General features: G+C 54.2%; 1 protein-coding gene across 1 annotated transcript in view; it reads right to left on the bottom strand.

Annotated features, from left to right (window-relative positions):
* Positions 1 to 1,551: 1,551 nt before the first annotated feature.
* LMOD1 (leiomodin 1) overlaps positions 1,552 to 22,790 on the bottom strand; it is a 43,935-nt gene continuing 22,696 nt past the window's right edge. The window contains exons 2-4 of the mRNA XM_047076445.1: positions 5,512 to 7,023; positions 2,196 to 2,294; positions 1,552 to 1,617 (exon numbers count right to left, since the gene is read on the bottom strand). Of these exons, the coding sequence (XP_046932401.1) occupies positions 1,552 to 1,617; positions 2,196 to 2,294; positions 5,512 to 7,023 (1,677 nt within the window). The remainder of the gene's footprint in view (positions 1,618 to 2,195; positions 2,295 to 5,511; positions 7,024 to 22,790) is intronic.

Below are 22,790 nucleotides of genomic sequence, written 5' to 3'. Positions count from 1 at the left end.
GGGGGTCCAAGAGTCTGCCCCAGGAACTGACTGAGACAGAAAGAGAAAGCTAATGCTGGTGGGGACAGAGCTGGGGCTACAGCTGCACATCTGCCCTCTCTCTGAGGATGGGGAAAAAAGGTGGGAGCTGGGGTTACAGAGTATCCTGGCTTCCAGTCTGCAAATTCTGCCTTCATTCACACTTTAGGAGAGAGGGTCATCAAGGTTTAGAACCCAATCTCCTTTCCCTCTCTCCCTCTCTCCCCCTCACCCCCCCCCTTCCTCCTGAAGCTGAGAGGTGGAGGAGATTGGCAGGACAAGGTTTCTGAGTTTCCCTAAGAAAAGAGGTGTAAATGAATGCACAGCCATGCCAGTCAGAATTAATTATCCTTAAGTCCACAATCTGGGGCCAATTAAAACTTGCTTTGTCGTCTGGGATGGAAGGCAGTTTTATCACAGTCATAGCTGCCTCCCAGAAGGGTAGAATCTCCCCTCCCCAACATTTCCAGTCAATTAACTGGAAAGCACTGAGAATTCTAAGGAAAAGGGGGAAACTATGGTAGAATGGGGCTTTCACATGCCCCGAGCAGAGAGGAGGCCCCTCTCACATTCTCTAGTTCTGTAAATAGGGAACCCTCTGGAATCTCTCCCCAAGCTCTACATGTATGACCCCATCTCATCTGCTCATTCCCAGGGACATGGGGCCAGCAGGAGCACAGAGCTGTAGCTGTCCCTCCTATCACCTTGTTCAGCAGCCAGCACCCCTGGAAACCAGGCAGGCACCCTACAAGGGGAGCAAGATACAGGGCAGGAGGAGCTGTGACCCTCCATGATTGGGGTCTCCAGCGGTGTAAATGGGGTCCTGCAGGGCTGTGAGGGCACACTGAGGACCCTAAGGGGGGAGGTCTGGGAGGCACAGATGGAGGAGTGCTCTACACACAAGCAAGGGCACCTCTTGGCCACCTGTGCAGGCAGGGGAGAGGGGTGGCTGCGCTCAAAGGGGGAAGGCAGGGGTTCAGATGCAGGGAGAGAGCTAGGGCAGAGGGGAATGGGAATACAATGGGGGCCTGAGGAAGGAAAGGTTAGCAAGAAAGGGGAGCACTGCTGGGGGGGGTATAGAATGGGGGCAGCTGGAAAACGGACACCTCAGGCAAGGAGTGAGGAAGGATAGGTGTGATAAAGGAAGAGGAGGATGCACAGGGCGGGGACGAGGACGGGGGCTGGATGTGTGTGGGGGCGTGGGGGGGGGCACTCACCAGGCCTGGACTCCAGGCCAGCAGCCTGCCCCCCTCACCACGGATGGAGCAAGCCCCAGCTGGGCCTCAGGCCTTGAGGCCAGTCCGTGGAGGAGTGGGGAGCTGCAGGTGGGCCCGGTGGGGTAGGCAACACATGACACTCCAGGCTTGGCGAGCATGGTGATCCAGAAGCCCCACTAGGTGGGTGACCCGTGTCCAAATCTAATGCTTCTTCAAGAAGGCTGCATGAGTGGCCATGCGCCCAACTCACAGCGCCTGGGACTGGAGCCCCTCGCTCACACGCCTGTGGAGCTCCTGCGACAGAGAGTGGGGTATCTCAGCGGCCCCAGCCCCCGCCATCCCGCCCACGGCCAGCGGCCGGCGCCAGGGCCCGGTCCGAGGCCTGCGGGGGCGGGGCCGGAAGGTGGGAAGAAGGTGCGACAGTGGGTGTGGGCGGGCCCAGGGGGTGGAGAGCCCGATGCGGAGACGCCCTCCGTTGCCTGGCGGGAGACACGGGATGTGGCTCCGGGAACCGATGGGGCCGGTAGGGTGAGGCGGCGCGGAGGAAATGGCGGAGGGAAGCCCCTCGGCTCAGGTGGGTAGGACGAACCCGGCGACGAGAGAGTGGGTTTGAATACGGATGCGTCAACTTGTTCAAGTCATTTGCTGCCTTTGACTCTCATTATCTTCCCTGTAAAAGGCGGGCGAGGGACGAGGACAGATCCTGTCCGGCTCTTGCATCCTGGGTTTCATGAAGGGAAATCCTAGCAGACGGGCGCCAGCGGAGGCGAATGGGGCAAGTGGGCGGCGATGGGTGCGCGACTCGGCAGAAACGCGGCCCCCAGAGAGGCCGGTTTCTCACATTCAGCCCATCCATGAGCACACATGGCCGCTCGCTGCCAGGCGCTCCCCCCGTCCCTCCCAGGCGGCGGGAAGGCGCGACCCAGGCCACTGACCTGGCGCTGCGTCCAGTCTACCCACCTTCCCTGCCCTCCAGCGCAGCTCCGGCGCGCCCCTGGCGCCGCGGGAGAACCGGGACGCGGCCTGCCGGCAGGTGGCGCTGCGCTCCCGCATTAGGTTCTAAGGCATCAGAGGACGAATGACCTCACCAGCCCCGGCTCTACCCACCCCTCCGGAAGAGAGGAAGAGGGCAGAGAGCGGCGCTAATCCCTTGTTGTGTGTAGACAGAAAGTGTGTGTGTGTGTGTGTGTGTGCGCGCGCGCGCTTAGTCTGGCTAAATCTTGCTTGGTAGAAAGGGCTTCCTAAGGTGACAGTTTCTGTTGGAACCTTAAGACTTGGAGATCCGTCGTTCCGGTTTGGTTAGGCTTTCAGTGCTTTCCTGAGGCACCACGACCAGTCTCATTTCAGTAAGGGGATGAGGGGGACCTGTTATCAGATGTAGCTCTAGGAGCGGGAACTCGACTTGAGCTCTGTTTTTATTAGCTGTGTGATCACGGACCCGTAAGTTAACCTCTCTGGGCTGAACTTATCTGCAAAATGGAGATAATATTGGCATCCACCTCACAGAATTGAAAGAGCACCTGAAGCATCTTGCTAAAGCCTAGCAACCACAGACACAGGGTAAATGGAAGCCCTGGCTGCACTTAGCTCCAGGTAACACCCTTTGTGGGCCAGGAGGCGTCAAGCAGGGTTCTGTCTCCCCTCTCCTGGGCCCAGCCCTTGTTTTGGTTGTTGGGGCAGACAGGCGAGTGGGTGGAGGGAAAGGGCCACAGAGAAACCTGGGATCCAAGCTTTTTGCTCCCAGGACTAGCCTGCCTCTGTTTTTGGTCAGACCTAGCACAGCAATCCTCCTTCCTAGCAGGGACACCCCTTCCTTCCCCCCCCGAAGATGGTGAAACTGCTGTGCTCCCTGCTCTTGAGGCAAAACCTGGAGACAAAAACTACCAGTGACCTAGACCCAAGGTGGCAGTCCCACGGTGCCAAGGGGTGCTGGTATGGTTAAGCCACTCAAATCAGAAGGATGCTTTTGATGCACACCTGATGGAGGGCATGGGGGCACTGTTAGGTCAGGAGAGAGCCTGCAGCTAGAGCAGGGGGGTGGTGACTGGGCACACTGGTAGGGGTGCTGCTCCCCAAATGGTCATTCACTTCTCTGCTCAGGGATGGCTGCCTTCCTGGGCTTGTGACTGCTGTGGGGAGCTGGCCCCAAGCCCACAGTTAGGAAGAGTCATGGAATGAGCATCCCCTGAACATGCCTAATATAGCCATCCCAGGGCCCTGTGCTCCACTCTGCCCCATCACCCCCAAAAGCGGCTCTGGCTAATGACTCCAGGCAGCAAGAATGGTCAGGAGCGGACCCTGGCTAAGGTCTAGTTTCCTTGGCCTGGTCCACCAGGTCAGTGGGGAGCCCTCTACTCAGGGCCGAGGTTTTCCCTTTGCACTGGACTTTCTGCAGATATGAACTTGTTATGTGGTCGACCCAAGATGGCATGGCAGGGAACCTGAGTGTCTAGAGTCCTCCATGGGGCCAGAGTGAGCATCAGCACCCTCAGTACGGTACAGAGGTGGGGCACAGTCATTCACAACTAAAGGCTTGTATATATTATCAAAATCTTATGGAAAAACAGATACACAGCTATTTATACAACAGCAGGTGGGTGTGAGGGAAACGTCTGCTTTGGCATCAAACCTTCAGGACCAGCTGCCGTCTGTCCCTCTCCTCCCAGCTGGAGCCCACTCCCCACCAGGCACTTTCCATCCAGGCCAGCTGTCCCTGCCATGTCCTCTGATTAGCCCAGGAGGGGTTTCAGGGTGTCCTTAGCCCCTCCTCCTTCTCCCCTTGGAGAGGGCCCTCATGCCCTCTCAATCTTCTGCCATTGCCCCACACAGAGGGCCACGGGCCCAGCAGCTTTGCCCCAAGGGCTCCTCAGAGGCCTGAATCCTGGCCCTGGAGGGCAGTGGGGCTGGGCTGGTTACGTGGTCCTGGTGGGACATCTTTCCTGAATCACAGGCCTTTTGCAACTTGACAGCTACTTGGGCCCCAGGCATGCCATCTTCTCAATGACACGCTAAAAGGACTCTTCTTGTCCAGAAACCTCAGTTCCGGGTATAAAAGAAATTTTTGGAGAGCCTCAGAGACAAGAAAAGGAAAGTGAGAAGAGATCAGGCATCCTTCCTTGAACGTGGCCAGGCCTCTTGCTTTCCCACGGCAGAGTGGGGACATCCACAGCAGGTCAGCCAGGGCGGGGTGGGCGGGGTCTGTGCGGGCCTGGGAGGCAAGGCCTGGGCAGTCATGGCATTGGCAGACAGTGCCCCCCGGCAGTCTGGTCCTACTGAAGCAGTTTGGGCACCTCCACCTGTTAGGGCAAAGCAGAGACAGTTTAGAGAAAGGAGTCCAGCAAAGGGCTCTCTGAAATTCAATGCGCCTCCCATTCGTACACCTCAATGTATGTTTGTGAAATGAGTAAATGAGGTATTGACACAGAGGAAGCATTTTTCCTTCTCTTTAAAAACTGGATGTCATCAAATGACCACGAGAATTACCCCTGAGCTTGTCTTTTATGTCATGGTGCCTAGCCCCAAATGATGTTGTGGGGGTAGGGTTAGCTGCCACCACCATCCAGTGAGACGGGCAGGTGACCATGGACTCTGTCACCAAAGATGGGGGGGAGGCAGAAGTTTGAGAAGAGGGGTCTCTAGGGATGGCTCATGTGTCTATGGCACTGATTAGTCACCAGGAGATCCCCCTGAGGGCTGAATCTCCCAAAGACCTTTGGGATAAACAGATCTGTAGGACTAGGCTGGTCCTGAGAGGGAATTAGTAAAAGGGAGATGGTTTTTGCTTTAGGAATGGGGGAGAGAAGACATGGTCGGGCCAGAGATGGAACTACGATGTAGAGGCTCTTTCTCTATTTCTGGGAGAAACTGGTTTAGCTGCAGGGTGGAGAAGTTGAGGCACGGAGTGAGAGGCTCAAGGAAGCTCCTTAGAGGAAGGAGAGAGTCCTCTCCCCCTGTGGGGATCAGGTGTGGCCTGCCCAGAGGCAGGGGGATGGATGGCATGGCCAGAAGCGCCCTACAGACAAGCAGTCTGTATACATGGCTCCTCCCACCGCCCCCCCTTGCCGGCTCGCCCTCTCCTCCAGCCCCGCTGCCCCCCCCTGCCCCCTCTCCTCCAGCCCTACTGCCCTGCCCCCTTTCCTCCAGCCCTGCTGCCCCCCCACCCGCCCCCTCTCCTCCAGCCCTGCTGGCTTCCCTCTCTCCTCCAACCCTGCTGCCCCATCCCCTGCCCCCTCTCCTCCAACCCTGCTGCCCCCCACCCCCTCTCTTCCAGCCCTGCCGGCCCCCTCTCCTCCAGCCCTGCTGGCCCCTGCCCACAACTACTTAACTTCTTGAGCTGCTTGAGGTTGCTGGAGCGAATAGCAGCCAGTAGCTGGTCGCGGGAGTTCTTCTCCTGGGCGGGGAGGACTTTGTCTCCCATCTTCCTCTGGGTAGCTGGTGACAAGGAGTTCTTCAGGTTCTCCATGATGAAGGGTGGGGCCAAGGGAGGTGGAGGCGGAGGTGGAGCGGCAGGAGCGCCCCCTTTCTTGGGCGAGTTCTTGGGCGAGGCCTTTGGAGATGGCTGGGGGGAGGGTTTGGGGGAGCCCTTGGCCAGCGCCCCTGACTTGGGCACCTCCAGCAGATCCTTCTTCTCCCCGCTGGCCTCCTGCGCCTGCCGTTGCTCCTGGAGCCGCTTTTGTCGCTGTTTGTCCATGTTGCGGCTGAGCAGGTTGGTGACCGTCATGCGGGGCCCAGCCAGCTCGAAATGGTAGCCCAGCTTGAGCAGGGTGGTGTTCTCCTTGAGCAGCTTGGCGATCTCCATCTCCGTCTTGCCGCCGCAGATGTGCCTCTGGTTGTGGAAGCGGAGCTCGGTCAGCGTGTTGTTCTGGAGGAGGGCCCGGAAGATGGCCAGGATGCCTTTGCCTGTGATGTGGTTAGAGTCCAGGTTCAGACTGGTGATGGTCTTGTTGGCCTTGAGCATGATGGCGATGGCGAAGGCCACGTGGTCATCGGCGCGCGTGTTGGCCAGGGCAAACACCTTGACCACAGTGTTGAACTCCAGAGCCTCGGTGAACCGGACCAAGATCTCATTCGTGATACAGTCTGAGTTGTTGACGTTCACCTCGGTCATCTCTGGGTCATTGTTCTTCACTCTCTCTAGAGGCTCATCAAATATGCTGGGGGCCGCTTCCTCCTCCGCCTTGGCAGGCCCTTCCGAGGGCTTGGTGGGGCTAGCGGGGGCCTGTTTCTCCAGGGCTTGGGTCTTGTTCTCTTCTTTGGGTTCCTTTTTATTTACGGACTCCTCTTTTTTCACTTTTTCATTCTCCCTTTTTGCATCCGTGTTCCCGCTTCCTCTTTTCACCTTCTCATCCTCCTTCCTGGCATCTACGGTCCTCCTCTCCCCTTTTCCCTTCCCGTCATCCTCTCTCTTACTCATCTCCTTCTCCTCTTTCTTCTTGTCTTTGTCTCTGCTTGGCCCCGTGCTCCTGTCACTGCCTTTCTTCTCTTCTTCCCTCCTTGGGGCTGCTGCCCTCTCCTCTCCCCGCCCCTCCTTCCCTGCCTCCTTTCTGTCCACCGCAGCCCTGACCCGACCCTTGTCAATACCCCTGATAAGCTTCTCCTCCTTGGGCTTCTCTCCACTTTTGCCATCGGCTTCATCTTTGTCTCTTGAGAAGCTTTTCTTTAAACCACCCCTCTTTGGCTCCTTCCCCAGGTCTGAGTCCTGTCTGGGGCCCAGGGTTTTTTTGCTGGCATCTCTGCCCCTTTCCTCTCCATTCTTGGCATCTGTCTTGGGCTCCACTTGCTTGTTTTCCTAAAAATTCAGAAAAGAAAAATAAACATGAAGAGCTGGCTACAGAGGGAGAGGAACGAGTATGGAGACAAGCATGGGGAGCATTTATATAACTGCCCTGGAGCCTCCAAAGGACTATGTCCACTGAGAACACCATAAGCTGTCGCGGTGATTCAAGCTGTCACGGGTGATTTAGAAGGAATGCTTCCAGGGGTGCCTGGATGGCTCATCAGTTAAACGACCGACTCTTGATTTCGGGTCAGGTCACGATCTCAAGGTCATGATCTCATGGTAGTGAGGTGAGGTGAGGTGAGATAGAGCCCCGCGTTGGGCTTTGCCTGGGTGTTGAGCCTGCTTAAGATTCTCTCCCTCCCCCTCCCCCTCCCCCTCCACAACTTGTGTGCGCACACACTCTGTCTCTCAAAAAAAATTGAACAAAAAAAAAAAAAAAAAAAGAAGGAATGCCTTGCTGAGCCATGTTGGAACCCAAGGTAAAAGGAAAAAACACTAATACTGGTCCTGTCTTTATTTAAAGTTGTGCATTTTTGGTTGTCATAGGTATTTTTGGCATTAAATTTGATTTTTAAAAATATCAGTTATCTTGATGACTGAGCTTTTTGGTGCCCCTTGCACTGTGTTCTAGGCAAGTGCCTTGCACACCTCACCCTAGTGCTCGCCCTGCTTCCAAAGGGTAGTAGGTCAGTGGTCTTCAGACACTGGGATTTTACAGCTAATAACTTTCTAAAGGAACAAAAAAAAGTTAGAGGGACCAACATAGGGCTGCTAACATTTTATTTTACCAATTACAGATATTTATGGGGGGGGGGCTAGGTGGCTCCGTCAGTTGAACATCTGACTCTTGATTTCATCTCAGGTCATGATCCCAGGGTCATGGGATTGAGCCCTGTGTTGGGCTCTGTGCCGAGTGTGGAGCCTGCTTGGGATTCTCTTTCTCTCTCCCTTCGCCCCTCTTCTCTGCTCTCTCTCTCTCTCTCAAAACAGGATATCTATAAATTGTATCTACTATTGTCGTCTCATTGAAATAGGAAGGAGCTCACAGTAAAGAAGTAAGGTAGGGGCGCCTGGGTGGCTCAGTCACTTGAGTGGCTGACCTGATTTTGGCTCAGGTCATGATCTCACAGTTTGTGAGATCGAGCCCCGCATCAGTCTCTGTGCTTGCAGCTCGGAGCCTGCTTGGGATTCTCTCTCTCCCTCTCTCTCTACCCCTCCCTGGCTCATTCTCTCTCTCTCTCTCTTTGAAAATAAATACAGTAAAAAAAAAAAAAAGAAGTAAGGTAGATATAATAGAATAAAGGACACACCTTTACATCAAATATGTGTAGCTTTTTGAAAAGCCCACAATATTGTTCTCATTTTTTAGTAGAAACTTTGCTAAGGGTCAGCACCTCTCTGGGAGGAGCCCTAGAGTCCACTGAGTGAGCTGACCTCAGGAGGACTCTGCCAGATTCAGGATCTAGGATTCTGTGACTCCACTTTGACCACACAGACACTGAGAAGTTGTTCAGGGAGGCCTTGGAAGGGAGTCAGCTGAGATGTGCTAAAGGCTTGAATTTTACATGCAACGTGGACCACCCTGTACTTCCATGAGGCCCTGTTTCTTCCTCCACGAAGTTCCATGAAGCGTGAGTCTTATTTTGAAATACTTGCTTCCTACCCCCATCAGAAGAGCCAAAGGAGCATCAGGATTGCCTAACATTAGATATTAGATTTACCTGCCCAACTGTGATAGAGACCCCAGAGCGACTGGGACCTCAAGGAATGTCCTTCCCTAAAGGTTTTTGTTTGTTTGTTTAAGTTTATTTATTTATGCCGGGGGGGGGGGTGGTTGTTGGGCAGGGAGAGAAGGAGAGAGAATCCCAGCAGGCTGTCAGCACAGAAACCCGACGTGGGGCTCGATCCCACAAACTGAAATTAAGACCTGAGCTGAAATCAAGAGTTGGCCGCTTAATGGACAACCGACTGAGCCACCCAGGTGCCCACCACCTCCCCAAAGGTTTTTTTTTTAAGAAGAGACTATGGCCTGATTATTAGAAAGGTTTTCTGTTTTTCAAGAGTGCCTGACTGGCATGTTGGAAGAGGAGGAGGAGGAAGGAAAAGCAACCCTGGATGGCACTGGTCCTCCCTCCCTCCCTCCCACCCAGCCCTTCCTCACTCCCACCCCCCACCCTGCCCTGACAGGACGGAATGGAGAACTGGTTGGTCCTATGGAAACAGTTTGTACCTGCACCACAAACACATGCCAGCAGGGACCAGCCCCGGGGTTTATTTAGCAGCAAAAGTCCTTGGCTCCTCTGCTAGAATCACAACAGGCAGCCAAGGGGCACGAGGCCTGGTGAGGCAGGGCTGAGGAATGTGCCCCTTCCCTCCTCCTGCCCTAGGGGGCAGCAGCACTGGGGGACTCACTGGTGCTTTCATGGTGGAGCAGGGTCCGCAGAGGGCTCTCTCACACTTCCTCTGGCCCCCACTGAACTGGATCTGACCCTTCGGATTACCCTGGATTACCCTTTCAGGGCGGGGAGCAGAAGTGATGGTGACTTTACCGTACCTTGACTTCAAAGGAGGAGGAAGCTCTCAGGAGTATGCAAATAGGATGCAAATGAGGAAATCCAGTGGATCAGCCCCTTTAGAACACTCCTAACATCTGCCCACAGCTCAGCCAGGAAATTCCAGCCCATCCCAGCTCAGAGTGGTTTCGTCACAAATTCCATCCTGAGCGTGGAGGTGAGAGCTGGGTGCCACAGCCTCTCCATCAGAGTCCAGCCCAGGCTCCAGAGGTCAGGCCCCCAAGGCGGGGAATCCTGCCCTCCCCTTCCAAAATGCACACCCTTCGGGATTTCTCAGTGCCCACAGTGTGCTGCCCAGCTGCCCTCTGCATAGTTCCCACACCGATCACAGGCCTCACTTAGAGGGAAACTGGGGAGCCAGAGGAGAGGGATGGTAACTTAACCAGCAAGTTCAGGAAAAGCTGGGTTCCAGATCTGACTGTCACCAGCAGCGGCCAAGTCAGTGTAACCTTTTCTGACCTTGTCCATTAGGGGCAAAGGCATTTCCCTCCATCTGCCCGGCAGCGCTCCGGGTGCCTGGCCGCCCCTGCTGCCCCCAGAACCTGCTCCACAGCTGTCTGCTCTCCCGATCAAACCCGTCCCACACTCAGACCAGGGCTCCCATTCGGAACCTTCCCCTGCTTTCCCATCAGGACTCCTTTCCCAACATTTTAACCCTCTCCCTGCCCTGACACCCCAGCCCTTGACCTCTCCCCTTGGTCTTCATCCAGGACTGCTCCCCACTCCCTCCTAGGGTACTCTCCCTGCACTGGGGCCCCGGTTGGCTTGGAGCTGCCGAGTGTCTGTTCTTGAGGAGGTGTTCCAGCCCTTTAAAAAGAACCTAACGAAAGCCAGGCAGGGCGGGGGAGGGGAGCTGATTAATCATGGGTTTCCTCCAAATAGCCAGGAATGAGTGGGGCTGGGGCTTGTTGCCGCTCGTAGCCCTGAGAGCTCAGACGTTGCCTTAAAAGGAGAAGGAGCCCAGCGTCCTCCCAGGGCTGGGATTTCTGTTGAGCGAACTCCTCAGCACATAACAGAGCTGCCTCCTTCTTGCTTATCTGAAAGGGAGTCCAAGCCAACTTCTTTTGCTTCGAGAACTGGTGGCACATCCTGGTGACCTCTGGAGGTTATTTTTGCTTGTCCTCCTGTCTCTAGGCCTCACTCCACTATTCATCCCTTGTAGCAAGAGGGGTTTAGGTTAGCTATAACAAAGAACTTCTATAAAGCAAAGGTCCATAGGCTTCTAGATGAGAGACCTAAGCAGCAAAAGTTTGTTCTTCCCTTTGGGAAAAGCTTTAGGGTTAGGGGAAGCCCACAGGGGTGGTTTGGGAATCCATCACGGAGGCAGAGGAATGGAGGAGATGACCTCTGAAAACCTCTAACAACCTGTGAAATGATGCAGGGACCTAGTAATCAGGCTCAGAGGGAAGAAGCAGGTCCTTTCCCCCATCTGCTCCAGATCTATGGCCTCATGGCGTTGCTCTGTCACTTGGGTTAGGATCCAAGAAGCCAAATGCCTTTGATAGGTTCAGATGGCAGAACACAGCATCTTTTCCCTTACCGTGGGCCTTTGGATACTACTTCTAGAAGTCTTGTCTGATTGAACAGAGAAGAGAACATTTTACCACTTTTCATTGCCCAAGAGGGAGAGGAGAAGAATTGTCTCTCCAGAAGTTCCTAGAAAATGAGAACTTGCTGAGGGAGGGCCAAACCCCCTGTATGTGCTGCCCTCAGCCCTCAGCCCACAGTTGCCTAATACCTCACGTAGACCACCACCAAGGTCCTCTCCTTCCTATGACCCGTCACCTGCAGAGTAATCCCGCCAGAGGCCTATGCAAGGCACAGAGTCTGCAGACCTCCCCAGAGGCAGCACCAAGATGAGATGGAACCTGGGGAAAATTTTTGTAACAGGACATGGAGGATGTGGGTCTGTCAAGCTCACTCCAGCCACTTGCCTAGGAGGGGGCAGAGCCAAGGAGGGCAGGGGTGACTGGCAATGACTGTGCCCTTCATGTGGGATCCACTGTCATGGATTCGGGTACATTTGTTCCATCCCCAAAGCAAGTCCGAGGTGATGTCAACTCAGATGGTTCAAGACCGGTCTTTTGCTAGGTTCCCCCAGGGCTGCCTGGTGAGACAGACAGCCATTAGACTTTCTGTCTAGAGACCTCCACATGCACCAGCTCAAGCTCCAGGCTAGGGGCAGGGACTCCAGGCTCTGCAACTCTGCTTTCAGTGGACTGTCTCCCAAGCCTTAGCTGAAGTCCTGAAGGCACTGACAGCCTCAGGGTCCAAGCTCATTAGAAGCCAGCATTTTTAGCTTGGCTCTGGAGTACAGCCTGCTTCTTGTTTCTTGTGGATCAGGTTATATTTAGTAGGAAAACATCGGGGGACTCTGTGGCATCCCCCAGTCCTCCCAGTGCTCCAACCCCTCACCACGTCTCCTTCCTGGTCCTGCACCAATGCTCTCCGCCAGCCCCCAGCATGTCTCAGAGCCCACGATCATGTTCCCCTGCTTCTCCCATGGAAGCTGGCCCAGCAGAAGGCTGGAGCCCTGGCCCTACTCTCTCCAGCCACCTGGAGACCCGATGTCAGACACCACAGCTGCCAGGGTCTTCTGTCTGCAAGGGAGGGCAGGGAGGAGCCAGCCGGAGGCTGGAAGGCATGCCCAAGGTCCCCCAGGGGAACAACACCCTTACACAGCTGGTGTGAAGGTCAGGGCTGCTAGCAGGGCCCGGGGCTTGTGAGGACCAAGGAAATTCACTCCCTACAACCTCATGCCTCATTCTACATGGAATGCCAACTCTTTTTTCCACCAAGAAGAAGAAGATTCTAGATTCTCCTGATCAGGAGTTTCAGGAGGACCGGGGCACCCGGGTGGCTCAGTCAGTTAAGCATCCGACTTCAGCTCAGGTCATGATCTTGCAGTTTGTGAGTTCGAGCCCTGCTTTGGGCTCTGTGCTGACAGCTCGGAGCCTGGAGTCTGCTTCTGATTCTGTGTCTCCCTATCTCTCTGCTCCTCCCCTGTTCACACACTGTCTCTCTCTCTCTCTCTCTCTCTCTCTCTCTCAAAAATAAACATTAAAAAAAAAGAAGTTTCAGGAGGACCAACTGCCTTTTGGGGAAAGTAGATTCCCAGAACTGGCGTTCGTGGGGAGGGCCAGCAAGGCCAACTTCCCTTGGTGGTCTGTGGGGCAGGAGTCCTCCACTGAGACTTAGCCCAGCTTGTTACACGGAGCTTAAGATTTTTTTTTTCTTTTTTTAAGTAGGCTCTGTGCCCAACATGGGACTTGAACATGTGACTCCAAGGTCAAGAGTTGCATGCTCTATGGACTAAGACAGCCAGGTGCCCCTGATCTTTTTTTTTTTTTTTTTGTAATTGAAGTATAGTTGACATACGATGTTACATTAGTTTCAGATATACACATAGTGATTTGACAATTCTATACATTATACAGTAGAGCTTCAGATGTTGAAACACCTGATACTGTCCCTAGAAAGCTATAGGTTCCCTCCAGAGCTGTCAGGAAAACGGGGATTGTTCTGGAAATGTCCTCCCTCTGGTGGCATGGGGATTCATTGGCTCTGCAGGCAGCTGGCCCTCGTGCCAATCCCAGTTCTGCCCTCGACTAGCTGTGTGATCTTGGGGAGGCTGCACACCTCCTCTGAACCTGTCATCTCATATGCAGAATGGAACCGACCAACCTGGAGCTCGTCGTTAGGTTGCAAGTGGTTGTAAGGAGACTTACACCAAAATCCTGACACCAAGAAGGGCTTGAACAGGAGATAAGCTGCCACGAAGCTGAGCTCTCCCTTCAGAAAAGTGCTGAGGCCGGTGGCAGGCAGGAGGGTTTGCCCCGCTCCCACCTGAGGCCCCCGCCCCCTGGCTTAGTATCGCAGTATTATTTGGAAGTGTGAAATCCAGCGCTCGCCCCGCGGTCCATGCAACTGCAGTTTGTATTTCCCCGTGAACAATGACACGACCACGTCCCAAACCCTGGAAAGCTGCCTGGGGAGCTAGAAGCCGGGAAGGGACCAGGTTGCTTTGGGAATTCTCTGTCACCCTCTCCCCCCAGTCCCATGGTGACAGAGGCAGGGGTGGAGTGCGACAGGAGCAGGTATCACCCACCCCCCAACAGCGCTAGGGTTCTATGAATGGTGGGGTCTGTGCAGGCCTGGGGGTGCAAAGAGATGCCTGTTCTCTAAGGCCAGCACCCTCCCCCCCCAAATCCTCCTGTGACCCTACTCATTCATCCACTGTGGCTTCATTCATCGGGAGGTGTATATCAACCCCATCCTGGGGACATAGTGCTGCATAAGGCAGGCCCGCCCTCACAGCTTTGGGGGCATGGCAGGCAGGGGGACAAGTTGACATCAAGTTACGTGGCAGACGGTGCTGAGGCGGTGGCCCCGCTGCTTGAGAGTTACTGTTTCATCTGACAGCGTCCCTTCATGCCGGCCAGAGAATCACTGCGGCCTCCCGAAAAGGGCTGGCAGCCCGTCTCTCAACCATTTCCCACACTGAAGTTCCTTGACTCCTTGGCTCAGGGACGAGGCCTTGGTATCTCCCAGAAACCCCCCCTTTTTGGTTATCCCAGCCCTGCCCATTTTCAGATCATCCTGGGTCGGCTTCCCCTGTTTCACAGCCTGTCCCCTGCCCCCCCCCCCCGGTGTGGGGAAATGTTGTCTCCATGGGCCCTTGCAGGGTCCTGAGCAGCCCCCTTCTCATCCCTTGTAGCTATGGAGGGACTTATGGGGAAACTGAGATCACAAAGGATGGGCTCAAGAAGGAGGAAGGCAATGGGGAATGGGGGCAGAATAGGGCTTTAACCTCGCCCCCTTGGGTTCACATTTCTGGGAACATACTTTATGGGGCATTCAAGGGCTTACACACAGAGACCCATGGGTACACTCAGCTCCTGTCCGTGACTGGCGTATAGTTGATCCCCTAAGAAACAGGGGATCAAAATGAGATTCCTAATTTTGGGGTGGGGGCTGTATCATCTGGTGTGCAGACTGCAAAACTGCCTCCTCACCGTACCTCCTGAGACTGTGAGGACTGCGTACCTGGAGCCCCCAGCCCGTGAGCGAGGTGGGAGGGAGGATGAGGAGGCCCGGCACGGGGGCCTGCACATCACAGGTGCCTCTGTAAATGCTTGTTGGGCATGCCGACAAAGTACACCAGCCCCAAATAATTTGCATGGGTAACCTCACAAATGGGCAGGTGTCAGGCCTGGAGAGACCCTCCCCAACCCAGGTAGCCCTGGTAGGGCCCCTTGAAACCAGGGACCAGCAGCTGTCCTAGCCTTCTGCTCCCAGCCGGAAGTCCTGTGGGTTGACAGTGTGAGAGCCTATCCACACCTAATAAATATGACAAGCAATGTTGGAGGCTTGTGTCCTTTTGTCCCCCAAAAGAACGTGGGCCAAAGAAAGCCTCCAAACCGACCAGGGCTCCAGAGGGGTCATCTAGGGCACCCCCTGGGGGAATGTGTGCACCTGGTAAGCTCTGAGCGGAGAAGCCAAGGCTCATGCAGTCACAGAGCTAAGAAAAGCTGTGTCCCTGCAAGCATCCCAGATGCCCCTTGCTGCCCTGTCCCCTCTCTGTTTGGTCTCTCAGGCCTCCCTGTGCTCTGAAGGGCCAGCCTGCTGTGAGCATGTGAATCAACTCTTGGGGTGGAGGGCAGGCTCCAGCCCTGTGGTGGGATGTTCGTAGTTCGTTGGGCCTAAGGTCTGGGAATGGCACCAATCTTTCTAGGGAAGGGCAAGGCCAACTCAGGCTGACCCTTTACCCAGTGAAGAAACTACATGGGAACGCTGGAGGAGCTCCTTTCATGGTTTTGAGCCCCATACTTCTAAAGGGCACGTTCCCCAGCCCTGGCTGCCAGCCCACTGGAGAAGTCAAGTTCAATCTTCTTCCCCAAGTCCTCAGTCCACAACAGCTTTCTACTACATTTCCTCTCCAGCAAAACAATTGCCAAATCAATGAGGGTTCATCGATGTGCCGTTGGCTGTGCTTCACGTGGAGTTAGCAACTCCTGCAGCCCCGTGCTGGCTCTGCAGGGTGGTTGCTGCCATCATCCCTGTGTCACAGAAGAAGAAACGGAAGCCCAGATCATGCAGCTATTACGTGAGGAAGCAAGGACTCAGGTTCTAGAGTCCGAACTGTTTACCTCTTTATTACACTGTCTTGCGTGAGTGGGCCGCATGCCAAGCCGGTCTTTGACTTAAATGCCTGGTACAGAGATAGACTCTCCACCCCCTGGCCCCCAACCCTGAAAGAAGAATGTTTTAGTGTTTGCAAGGTGGGAGATGCCGTGCTAAGTGCCTCACGCAAGCCACCCATCTCATTCACTCCTCTGCGCTGCCACCAGAAGAGGGCCCAGCATGGAGAGATTCCAACCTCCCTGGGAGGAAGCTTGGAAGAGGGCTGGCAGGGGTGGGGGACCTCGTGCTGCTGGCTGGTAGGGGCCAGGGTGACCTTCGCTTGTGTCTCACGGTCTTCTTTTCCCACTGTTCCCTATAAGCTTGTATCATGGTCTTAACGACCATCACATTATGATGGCATCTTAGAAATAAGCCACAGAAAAGTCAGAATTCTGGACAATGTGCTCAGGGGCAGTCATGGCATCTGGGGGTCGGTGGAAACATTTTCAGCATCCTGCAGATGGTGTCATTCTTAAACAAGTCACATCAGTAGTAAGGGCGAGGACTGGATTTCAAGCTCAGATCTCTTGGGTTCTAAACATCGTGCTCTTGTCTACTATGCTACGCTCACTCCCCACCGTCAGACCCTAAGGAAGGTATGCCGGGTTCTGCCAGGCACTCTTGGCAAAGCACACAACACGGACCCGACGCTTGCCACCTGGGCATCTGATCACTCGGTCATACACTTGAGGGGTGACAGCTCTGCCAGATGCTGGGCTCAGCTCCGGGGAGACAGAAATGGATGGCCATGAGTCTCCGCAGAGCCGGGAGAGGCACCTGGCGTCCCCTTGGATTTTGTGTTCAGGCTGGGAGGAGGGGCCATCTGGGAGGGAAGGGCCCATGGCTCCTGCAGGGTTAAGGGGAAGGTAGCCTCAAGAGAATAAAAATCAAGGTGCCAAGGTGGGGAAACCATGGCTGTCTCCAGTCTGGCCTGGAAGAGGGAACCCAAGGGGTGCGTGGAAGGTGGAGACCACCAGAAGCCTGGGGAAGGAGCCGGGCCTGTGGGGGACACGGAGGAGGCCTGGCTGAACAGGAGAAAGATCCATGCGGGTTTTCTGACAGAGGTGAACACTAGGTCTGAGAAAGCCCTCACAGAGCACAGAGCCAGAAAGTTGCACTGAGGAAGGTTCCATAAGTGGGAGACACAGGAGCTGACCCCGAAGGAGGAGGAGGAGTTTGGGAAGCAGGGAAGGAGCCCTGCGTGTTGAGCATGAGGCTTTCCTCTGCAGCCTCACCTCCTCTGCCCTCGTTCCCAAGCCCCATCCTACAACTCTGTTCCTTTACAGGCACTTCTGCACCCCGTGTTCAGCGGGTTAACCTCTCCCTACCCATCACCCAGCACCAACGAAGCATTGGGCGTGGCCTGCTTTAGGAAGTCACCCTGGATCCCCCAGCCCCTGCCCTGGGCCCCTCCCCCACAACTCCCAGTCTTGGCCCCATCACTCTGTCCCTTTGTCCATCTCCCCTTATGGGCCCATGGCCGGGAAGGATGCCTTATCATTCACTGGATCCCCGGCAGAGAGTGCCAGGCACATTGTAGGTGCTTGCTTGATAACTATTGAATGAATGAATGAGTGAATGAATGACTGAATGAGTGAATGATGGCCACCAGATGCAGCCAAATATTAGTTTGGAATAATGAAGATGAAGAAAGCTTGTAGAATAAGGAGCTGAGCACAAATAAGTGCTCAAATAAGCACCAACATTATTTCACGTTGGTGTCAGAGGCGAAAAGGGTGCACTTCCTCCACTCACCACTGGCAGAGACAAATTCCAAGGCCGAAATGCCAGTGGGCTCAGCGTCCGGTCTGGCCACAGGTTGGAGAGCCCTGGATGTCAGCCTTCTCGGCCTGGTCCAGGTGTGTTACATATCCCCAGCCCTTCAGCCCAGTTCCTGCGGGGGCCCCTTGGGCAAGGCACATGTTCCATAGCCCAGGGCAGGCCGAGTCGGGGTCAGACAAGGGGCCAGGGTTACTGGGAGAGTGAATGCGTGTGATTCCACCTCACTTCTGGAAAGACACTCCAGGGCTCTGCCATTCAGTAGGGCCAGCTGTAGAGCATTTCTAGACTACTCACACCCTCTCCCGAGGAAGCCAGGCCTGAGACAGCTACAGGTGCCCTCTGCACAGTTGCGGCCTCTGCTGGTGGCTCTCCTGGCTCCCCATCCCTTCCCTCCTGGCACTGGGTCCAGATCTCCAGCCCCAAACCAAGTTTGACCGTAGGGTGCACCCCTGTGTATGTTACACATCCCAGGGTCCACACCCAGAAGGCCTGCTGGGTCTGTGGCTGCCTGCCTTGGCCTGCAGCCTTGAGGATGTCCAGAGCCGGAGGGGAAGGAGGTAGGAGCTGAGAGGCAGCTAGACAAGCCAGGCCAGCTCCCAGAGCCTGCCCACCAGTGACATTCCTTAAAGGAATGCAGTAAACAAGGAGAAGCCCAGCCCCATGGGGCCAGAGGTGGGAGGCTAGGGGTGGGAGTGGAGGCAGTGACAGCCATTCTATTCAATATCTTCACCACTTTATCCCAAAGGATGGAACAGCTGGGGAGAGGTCAAGTTTGTTTTACCAAACCAGAGGTTTCTAAGAAGCTAGCTCTCAGAGCTGTCATCCATTAGCTAGTTCCCTGAGTGACCTCTCTGGGCCACTACTGGAAACATGATCTTTCAGGACAAGGCTAGAGTCCCCTGAACAACTCAGTTGTTATTTATCCAGGCCACCGCTGACCCTCTTGCTGCTGAGGTGGCGTGAGACTTGACAGCTGCTAAATGTTGCCTGCGAAGTGGGGACACCATAAAAAGTTTAAATTCAGATTTTTTTTCCTTTTTAAGGCTGAGTAAGATTCCATTATATCTATATGCCACATTTTGTTTATCTGTTCATCCATGGAGGGGCTCTTGCACTGTTTCCACCTTTTTCGCTATTGTTCATAATGCTGCCATGAACGTGGGTGTGTGAACGAACATCCGTTCCGGTCCTGACTTTCTGTTCTTTTGGGTCTCCACCCGGAAATGGCGTCTCTGGAACGTGATCCAAATTCTGACTTCTCTGTACCACCCACCTGACGGCTTCGCCTCTGATCCTATCCAACGTGTTAACGACATTCTTGCAAATATCCTCCGCCGGGGCCATGCCCACTGGTCAGAGCCCCCTCCCTGAACCTCACCGCTCCATGATTGTGCCGCACGCCCCCCACAGGTTGCTGGGCCAGGCAGGGCAAGCAACCCACCCCTACAGTGGGGCTACTGCTCTCCACGCCCCGCAGCCTTGCCTCCTGGGTGACATCAATGCCGAGCCCTAGCACTAGGGTTAGAATGCCAGGTTCTAGTGTTTGCCCTTATGCCAATGTGGGGATCGTAACCCTTCACAGGGTTCGGAGCCTTCAGTGAAGTGTTCCGCGCGAGGCCTTTGCAGCAGAGCCGAAGGCACTGGAAGCTGGCAGTAAAAGTTAGCTGTCATGATCTGGTTTCCCAGATTTACAGCTCTCTCCTGGTTCTCCCACCTGCACCTGTTCGAAGCTCTCAGATTCCTTGTCCTCTGTTTCTCATCCCACTCCGCCCATTCTCAGCGGATCATCTCCCCTACTCACTTCCCAGGAATCAACAGAAACCAGCCTGTGGGAATTCTCCAACTTCCCACCATCTCTCTCCTACCAACTCACTGCCATCCTTGCCCCAGTCCTGGGAAGGACGAAGCACCTGTCCTCCTGTTCCAGGCTCACCGTGCCGTGGACTCTGGCTCCCACACTCTCTCCCGTGGCCTTCACATCCCAGGTCAGTCAGATCTGTGCCTTGACCCCCCAGTCCTACTGGGTGCTGCCCCGTACCAATAGCCTTTTATACCCAAACTTCCCAAAATGTTCTTGTAAAGTCCCTACTCATTCCTGGATCCAACACACTCTCACCTCAGCCCCGAGATTCCGCAGAAATTAGTTTCATCCAGATCATTACTGACCCCCTTATTGCTAAATCAGGTTTACATTTGTATTCTTTATCTTGTTTAATTGCTTGGGAATTGCATGCCTCTTAAATGTGGGTGTTTTCAAGGTCTGATTTTGAGCCTCCTTTGTTTTCACTTTTAGGCCCTCTCCCTGGGTGACCTCATTTATTCTGATGGCATGAGTTGTGTTCTGTGTTCTGATGTCTCTTGAAGCTGTATTCCTGGGCTGGGCACCACTGCAGAGGTTCAGACCCTCGTATCCAACTGTCTGTTATACCTCCTGGCATGTCTGTCCCCACGTATCTTAAAAACTGAGATCCCCCTGGCTTCCCACCACCATGCCCTTTCCTGCTCCACTCCCTGTCTTGGTGAATGGCTCTTCCAAACACCTGGTGACTCAAGTCAGAAGTCCTGAAGGCAAGAGGATGGGAGGAGTATGTGGGGAGAGGCGATGTGGACCCCTCTGCACTCACGCCATCCCAAGGGATTTGGGGAGAGGCTGTGAAATCAACCGATTTTATAAAAGATGGTTTTATCTATCCCCTTATCTCCTACACACAGATGATGCAACCTCCTCACCACCACTCCCATCAGTCCCTCCTCTCATCCTCACTGATGCTACTTTCATCCAGGTGGCTGTCACCTGTCACTGGGGCTACTGCAGCAACCTTCACCCTGGCCTTGCTGACCTCCTCTAGGATAGTCTTTATACCGCAACCACAGCGACTCTGCTGAAGCACAGATCTGTCGATTCACTTCTTTGCCTGAAACCTTCCATGGTTCTCCAGCACCCCTGGGATAAAGTCTAGACTCCCACGGTCCGTTCCCACCTGGCTGCTGACTGCCCTCTCTCAGCGTTGCGTCCTACGCTGCCGCTCAGCCCTGCTCGATTCTCTCGGTTCTTGTAGGGAGTCTTTGGAGTGATGTTCTCGCCACTTGGAAGGCTCGTCCTCCCTCAGTTTTCTGGTAAATTCTTACCCTAATCCTTAACCTAAAGATGTTTTAGCTTAGATCTTTAATTCAACTGGATTATATTTTGGAGTCTGAAGTGAATAGTAATCTGCTTTTGAAACAGATATCTAGGGGCGCTTGGGTGGATCAGTTGGTTAAGTGACCAACTCTTGATTTTGGCTCAGGTCATGATTTCACGGTACGTGAGTTCGAACTCCGCATCGGGCTCTGCTCTGGCAGTGCGGGGCCTACTTGGGATTCTCTCTCTCCTTCTCTCTCTGCCCTCCCCACTTGCGCTCTCTTTGTCTCAAAATAATAAATAAAAAAACCCAGATATCTAATATCTGGATTACTTTTATGATCAGAAAAATGAAAAGTTGTTTTATAAAAAAACAAATAATTGTCTTTAAATAATTCTGTTTCATAGCAAAAAAAGAAAAACCATGACCCCTCAGGCCAGCAGCAGGGAGAAGGGATGGAAGAGACGGGAGGGGACAGAAAGGTGGGGGGTGATACCCCACCATGCAGCCCAGCAAGGCTGTGCCAGGACCTGCCATGGAGCCTGACCCTTGCCTGGTTCTGTTCCAGTGGTTTCGAAGTCAGCCCGGTGATAAATATTAGTGCCAAGCAGAAGGGCCAGAAGAGTCTCAGGCACCGCCTCCAACTCCAGTGTAAACATAAACTCCACAGTTCATTTTTACCTCCCAGGACGATCTCCACTGGCGTGGAGTGGTGGCTAAGAAAAGGATACTGTGTTTGTGAACCCAGGAAATGACATCTTCTGATGCAGTCCAGCTCAAGACCAAGACTTCGCATGGGGAGCAAATGCCATCCACTGCAGTTTCTGCATTGCCTTTATAAGCGAATGGGAAGGAAGGAATATTCTGGAAAAAATAGGGATGTGCAAACTTGGGTGGTTGGGCTTTTGCACTGAATGTTTCACCGAATTCTGCCAGAGACTATGGTGATTCTTGTCTGCTCTAAGTCTTTAAGGGTGAAGTTTTCTCGTGAAAAGGATATTAAAGAGGAGAAGATGGGGGGCACCTGGATGGCTCAGGCAGTTACGCGTCCGACTTCGGCTCAGGTCATGAACTCATGGTTCATGAGTTCCAGCCCCACGTTGGGCTCTGTGCTGGCAGCTCAGAGCCTGGAGCCTGCTTCAGATTCTGGGTCTCCTTCTCTGTGTGCCCCTCTCCCGCTCGCACTCTGTCTCTCTCTCTCTCGCTCTCTCAAGAATAAACACTAAAAAATTTAAAAAAAAAAAAAAAAAGAGGAGAAGTTGGGACAGTGAGGAGTGGCTCCGTGGTTCTTGCTCCCCTCCAAGGAGCCCAAGAAGAGCCACCAAGAGGCACCAGCAAGCAAGGGAGGGTGGAAAGTACCTACTTTTCCCCAAGACCCTTACTCCTCCCGCCAAAGGTGTGGGCATTTTACTGCCAGGGGGAAAAATGGGAAGGCGGGTGGGGAGCAGGGTTCAAGGTGAAGGCATCGCTTTATGGCTTGTGCTGGCCAGACCTTCCCAGGCAGCACCGTTTGGGTTTCTGTTTGGAAGACATAAAGAACGCATCTCCAGGGGCTGAGGAGTCTTGTTGTGGATCTTCTCTGTGATGAAGGATCAGCTCCAGTGCTCTCTGCAGACCTAAGTGTTTTGCCAACTGGTCTGGTGACTCATACTGGGAAGCTTGTAGCAAACCCCATTTTTGGAGAAGCTGGGAAATCTCTTTGTGGAAACAAACAAGTCCCTTTAGCGCTCCGCGCTCTGAAATGCCTGCTCTCTGCTTCTTCACTTCATCCCAGCACAGACAAAAACCCAAGCGAGGCTGGAAAACATTGTAAAGAGCTGCTTAAATGTAAGCTGTTTGTCCCAGAGCGCTGGGTCCCACTTAGGTCCCAGGGGGTAGCAGGAGGAACATGCTGTCCTCTTGCCGCCTGGGGCCAAGAGCAGGAGGCCTGGCTCTCACACAGCCACCCTCTGGCCTGTTCTAAACAGAGGAGGCTGCATACAGTGGCCTCATCAGGACTGGTTTCATGAGCATGTGGCCTCTGCAGCTGCACAGGGCCCGGTGCTCAAAAGGGCCATGTGCCTGGTTTAACGCTCTACTGTCACCGTCCTGAAAGTCTTAGTAATTATTATTATTT

The sequence above is a fragment of the Lynx rufus genome, unplaced genomic scaffold, assembly GCF_022079265.1.
Source record: "Lynx rufus isolate CCGP_SWC_20201006 ecotype Redwood Valley unplaced genomic scaffold, mLynRuf1.p SCAF_15, whole genome shotgun sequence".
In the NCBI taxonomy this organism is placed as follows: Eukaryota; Metazoa; Chordata; class Mammalia; order Carnivora; family Felidae; genus Lynx; species Lynx rufus.
This window is presented reverse-complemented; position numbering and strand designations above follow the sequence as displayed.